At 62.6% G+C, this 5,965-nt stretch overlaps 1 protein-coding gene across 1 annotated transcript; it reads left to right on the top strand.

Moving 5' to 3' along the window:
• The first annotated feature begins 3,071 nt into the window (after positions 1 to 3,071).
• Positions 3,072 to 5,459, top strand: LOC148152344 (uncharacterized). The gene is made up of 3 exons (XM_088003638.1): positions 3,072 to 4,859; positions 4,943 to 5,191; positions 5,270 to 5,459. Exons 1-3 carry the CDS (start codon positions 3,072 to 3,074, stop codon positions 5,426 to 5,428), a joined length of 2,196 nt encoding a protein of 731 aa, XP_087859764.1. The 3' UTR covers positions 5,429 to 5,459.
• The last annotated feature ends 506 nt before the right edge of the window (positions 5,460 to 5,965 follow it).

The following is a 5,965-nucleotide window of genomic DNA, read 5'->3' as shown; positions in this document are numbered from 1 at the left end:
CCGCCGCAATCGGAGGGCGGTCCCCCATTCAGGAGCGAGGGGGGGACACACAGAGAGCCCCGCAGCGGTGGGACCAGTGTAGGACAGCTGGGACAGACGGGTCGTCTGGGTCTCGCTACCGATGGGGCGACCGCGGGCTGGAGCTGCAGAGCGGGGGGGCTTGGGGCCCCCCCCCTGACTGTCCGTGTCCGGGTCTAGAGGCGAGCCTGCAAAGGCTGGAGGAACCCTTCGCCGAAGCGCCGGTGCAAGAGCATCCGGGGCCGGCGGGAGCCCTCCATGGCAGGCCACGAGTGCTGTTCGGTCAGGAAAGTGTGTGTAAATGTGCTTGGGGAGCCATCCACCAGAGCTCCAGACCTCCGAGCGGGACACCTAGGCGGGGTCAGCCCGCTGTCGGTGCTCCGTCTTCGGCCTGGGTCCAGGGAGACTCCGCGCTTTTATTCCAGCTTCCACGGGGCTCCACGGAGCTCCGCGCCAACCGGAGCAGCCACCAGGCCCATCAGATGGACCGTGGAGACTCACCGGCCGAACGGGAAGCCACAGCGTGAAAGCCCCGCTTCTCCAGGACAAAGTGCAACTTTTTGCCGAAAAAGCGCTAAAAACGGCCGAAAATGGGGGAAAAGAGGGCTGAGACCCGCTTGGATGGCCTCCCGAGACTTCAAGGATCATGAAAATATGTCTAAGTGTTGAAACACTTAGTCATTTTTCCGCCCAGACCCTCTTTTCCAACTCTCTCCTGATATCGTTCCGGCAGTGATTTTCTTTATAAGGGCCCGAAAAGCGTTTTGACTTTCACTCCCAGAACGCCCCCCCCGTCGTGGGGGCAGTACTGCTTTTTTTAAAACCCCGTATCTCCCTCATTTTTAAAGATAGAACCATGCGGTCTTCACCGGGCTGCTCTTCGGGCTCCGGAGATTCGAACCATATCCGGTTTTCCCGGATAAAACGCATTTTTGACCGATTTTTGGAGCTCATTTCCCGGTAAACTGCTTTCGCTTCTACCGCCGGCTGGGAAGGTCCTAGAGACGATCCGAGACCACCACCGTGTTCCCCGCGGTCCAAGCTTTCAGCCAATATATGGTTTGCCTGGGTGCAGTGCGTTTTTAAGGATCGAACCGGAGCTCCGGAGGTCCAGACCGGGGATCCGCGGCAGAGCTATCCGGGAGGGCCGCGCTAGCAGGCGGACGAAATCTGCAGCTGCTCACCGCCGAGTCTCCCCCTCTGGAAGTCCGGTTTTCGGACCTCCACCCAGGCTTCCGGGACCGACACCCTCGTGACCGGGGCCGTCTCAGGAGCTCGATGATCCGGGTCTCGGGTCGGTGGGACCCCGGGAACCGGACCGGAGGTCCGGTTGGGCCCAAAACGGTTAAAAATTCGTATAAATTCGGGGGAACGTCCCAGCGGAAATCGGAGACCACCACAGCCATCAGCGGACCGGCCCGGATCCGACGGTGTGCGGCTCGCCCGGGTTCCGGTCCGTTTGGACCGACTTATCGCGGGGCAAAGCCGGCCCGGTTTGACGCTAATCGGTTACAAATTCGTAGTAATTCGGGGGCACGTCCTAGAGACGAACCAAGACCACCACCGTGTTCAGGAGGCCCGGAGCTTTAATACGGTATGCGGCATGCACGTATTGGGGGCCCCGATCTCCAGGGTAGGTCGGGTCTCCAGGGGGGCTCAAAGTCTGGGGCCCCCTAGGGCCTGGATCCCGGCCCTGGGGGGCGGGGGGCCCGGACCAACGGTGGCACACGGTCCGGGGGAAGGCCCCGGACCGGCCCACCGAGTTGGAGACCCCTGGCTCTTATGGTTGGGTCTCCAGGGGGTCTCAAAGTCTGGGGCCCCCTAGGGCCTGGATCCCGGCCCTGGGGGGCGGGGGGCCCGGACCAACGGTGGCACACGGTCCGGGGGAAGGCCCCGGACCGGCCCACCGAGTTGGAGACCCCTGGCTCTTATGGTTGGGTCTCCAGGGGGTCTCAAAGTCTGGGGCCCCCTAGGGCCTGGATCCCGGCCCTGGGGGGCGGGGGGCCCGGACCAACGGTGGCACACGGTCCGGGGGAAGGCCCCGGACCGGCCCACCGAGTTGGAGACCCCTGGCTCTTATGGTTGGGTCTCCAGGGGGTCTCAAAGTCCGGGGTACAGACCAGGAGCCGGGCCTGGAACAAGAGGCACCCGACACCCAGGGAGAACCACGCTCTCCACACCCACCTGCGCACCCACACTTAAGCACCCCTCCTCGGACTACACCCCTCCAGCACGCAGGCCCTGGAGGGTCGTGCCCCTGGTAAGGCAGGGACACTTAGAGTTTAGAGGGTTGGGGTTCCAGCCTGGATGTCCAGCCCGTAGAACGGGAGCTGGACGTACAGCCCGGGGTTCCAGCCCGTAGAACGGGAGCTGGACGTACAGCCCGGGGTTCCAGCCCGTAGAACGGGAGCTGGAGGTACAGACCGGGAGCCGGGCCTGGAACAAGAGGCACCCGACACCCAGGGAGAACCACGCTCTCCACACCCACCTGCGCACCCACACTTAAGCACCCCTCCTCGGACTACACCCCTCCAGCACGCAGGCCCTGGAGGGTCGTGCCCCTGGTAAGGCAGGGCTCGGTGTGTGTAGGAAGAGGGGGTTGGATGGTGGGGGCGATTACGCCCCTGTATTGGTACCATCTAACTCTAACCCTCCACTAGAGTCCTAACTAGAAAAACCGGAGTCCGGAGCAAAGGCCCCGATCGCGCCTGGGGGTCGGGGTTGTTTTTCGGGAGGTTTGTCTATGTAAAACCAGGTTGGGAATCGGGGCTGGGAAACGCGTCCGGCTCTCCAGGCCGGAGAACGGGACCCTTGAACGGGACCCTTGAACGGGACCCTTGAACGGGACCCTTGAACGGGACCCTTGAACGGGCCCCGATAACGGGGAGGGGGGGGCGGGTTAGTTCGACATCGGGGGTGGGTCTTGGGTCCTCCGGATGTTACATAGCTAAAGTCGTCAATTAGGGAGGACCACCCCTTCCGCCCCGGCGGCCATATTTAGGGAGGAGGGTTAGCCCAAATTCGCTCATTTGCTATCGGATCATTGCCGAGAGATGACTGGAGCGAAATACAAAAGCACCTGCCCTGTGTGCAGGTATGCTGGATACAGGCTGAGGGAGCACTTGGACAACGTTCACCACGTCCGGAATGGGAAGGAGCGCAAACTCCTGCTAGCCTTTGCTAGCGGTCGTTTTTCGGTGAACGGGATGGCGTGCTGCATCGACGGCTGTCAGTACCACGGGCCCCGGGTCGCTGAACACCTCCAGAACGCCCATCGAGACCTGAGCAGGCGGAGGAAGGCCCGGATGCTCAAGCGGCTTCAGTGGCGCCGGTTCGTGGAGCAGGTACGTCGCCTCAGGGCTTCCAACCCCACACCACCGCTCGCGACCGAGCTGGATCTGAGTGACGAAGGGGAGGAGAGCGGGCCACGCTGCGAGGGGCGCGGTCAGCCTACCTCCTCCGCACACCCAGACCACACGGCCGCGGCGGTGGACGTGGGGCGCAGGGCGGACACGGAAGTCCGAAGGGAAGGCGTGCCTGGCACTACACCGGCGTCACCTGGGCCGAGCATCGCGGGACGGACACCTATCCCGCTTCCCTGGCGACCTGCACCAGCAGCCCCTCCAACGCTGCTGGTCATGCCTTGGCGGGCGACGGCGGACAAAGCGCAGGGCTCCTCTACGCAGCCCGGGACCGACGGCCGGCCACGACGGGCAGCTCCGGGTGGAAGCTGTCCGCCGGGACGACCGAACGGGCACCGCGACCGCGGCGGCCTCCCTGCGCCTCCCCCCCGACACATCGAGGCCCAGGGCTCCTCTCCGCCGAGCGACAGAGACGCGCCAAGCTGGAGGGCAGCTGCGGGTGGCAGCTGTCCCCCGAGACAGGACGCGCCTCCACAGAACGGCGACGGCCTCCCTGCGCCGGCCGGTTTCATCGAGGCTCTGCGCACGGCACCCAGCTGGCCTGCCGTGCCCGAGGACGACCCCCCCTCGTCACCCACTTGGTCGCTTCCGTGTGGTCAACCGAACCGGACCATCACCATCAGCAGCAGCAGCAGCGACAGTTCTCCGGAGAGGTCGCTGCCAGACGGTCAACCAACGGGAGCGGCTGCGGCGGATTTGAGGGAGGAGACGCACCGGACAGCCGACAGACCGGTGGGTGGAACGTCCGTTACCTTACCGGAGACGATCGGGTGCTACCTGGACGAGTACGCAGAGTTCATCATGTCTGTCGGACTCTCCAGAAAGCATAAAGAGAACACGGTTTCAAAGGTTGGCCGTGTGCAGGCTTTCCTGACACACATGGCGGGCGGCAAGACTGAATTGAGCTCATGGCTCTTTCTCCACGACCCGGTGCGGGCCGTGGAGTGGCCATGCAGATTGCTGCGGGAGGGTAGAGCCATCACCACGGTTAAGGTGTACCTCACAAACACGAGTCAGTTTGTCACGTACTTCACCGAGACCCCGCCCGCAGATTCGGCCCTGGGAGCGACCCAGCTCATCGCGCTCTCCAGAGCCATTAGGGCCGCAACACACAAGATTTCTGCCGGGGTAGTCCTGCGTCAACTGCATGTTAAGCACCAGAAGGTAACCCGCGCTGTAACACCGGGGGTTCTCCGCAGATGTGTGTCTGCGACGAAGGAGCTCATACCAGGGCTATTGCGATCGCTTTCCGAGAAGAGCTGCGACGCTACTCAACGACATCTGTTTATCGGGGCCTTCTCCCTCTTGATTACGTGTCTCTACGGCCACAGAGCCGGCGTCATGACACATCTCAAGGTGGAGGAGATGGATGAGGCGAAGCGGGAGTTCAATCCGGGTGACCCTGGATATGTGCTCAACGTGAGTGTATCACACACACACACACACACACCCGGTCAAAGTTTGCGTTCCCTTACCGGATCTCTCCCTCTCCTCTCTTGCAGATACAACACCACAAAACCAACCGTGCCTTCGGGCACGCGCAGGTTTTTCTCACAGCGGAGGAATTCGGGTGGCTGGAGGCCTGGATGCAGATACGAGCCAGGCTCCAGCCGACATGCGACCTGGTGTTCTTCAACACCAACGGACGGATGATTGAGAAGCTGAACAAGTTCACCAGATCTGCTTGGCGGGAGCTGGGGATGCCAGGCAGCCCGTCCCTAACAGACCTGAGAACCGCCGTTGCAACGATGGTGAGTGGATCAACATTCAAAACCACCATGATCCATCACCTGGAAACCTAACCCTTCTCCTGCACTCCCCCCCCCCAGGCCAGAGACAGTCAGACCAGCGAGGTGAGGAAGGAGATGGCCAGGCTGATGTGTCACGACACATCCACCGCAGACAGATTCTACGCCCTCCATATGAACGCCAGGCAGCTGGCAGCACTGAGGCAAAAGTTTGACAGAGCCAGGGAATGCCCACAGTGAAACACGGCCACAATAAAAACGTTAAACCTGGCTGAACTCTCTCCCTTCTTTGCCGCATTACATGTTCGCACCACAGACCCCCAGGGGTCCCTCAGACTAGCACGCCACCGGGTCCCATCCTCGAACCCCCCCCGCCCCGCTCCAGAGAAGGGGGCGGAGGGATCTAGGTGGCCCGGTGGCATGGCGCACAGAGAAGCAGCGAGAGGGCCAAGTAAACGCTTCGTTCTGTGGGGGGGGGTATGCGACCGGCTTCCGGGCATACTCCGGCTGCTGCCTCGCTCCTGTTACACACTGCTGCTTCACTGTCCGCGCTCCTTCAGGCCTTCCTTGGATGAATTGACAAAACCGGATAGGATAACCGGTTCTCCACGGAGCTCCAGACCTACACCTGCGCGCGTCTAGAGTCGAGCCCGCAAGGCTGGAGGAACCCTCCACCGAAGCGCCGGTTGCCAGAGCATCCGGGGCCGGCGGGAGCCCTCCATGGCAGGCCACAAGTGCTTGATCGGTCGGATGGTGTGTGTAAATGTGTGTGGGGAG

This window comes from Poecilia mexicana, unplaced genomic scaffold, assembly GCF_051168715.1.
Source record: "Poecilia mexicana isolate PSO_F unplaced genomic scaffold, ASM5116871v1 ptg000100c_RagTag, whole genome shotgun sequence".
Classification (NCBI taxonomy): Eukaryota; Metazoa; Chordata; class Actinopteri; order Cyprinodontiformes; family Poeciliidae; genus Poecilia; species Poecilia mexicana.
Note: the sequence above shows the minus strand (reverse complement) of the source record. Positions and strands in the feature narration are given on the sequence as shown.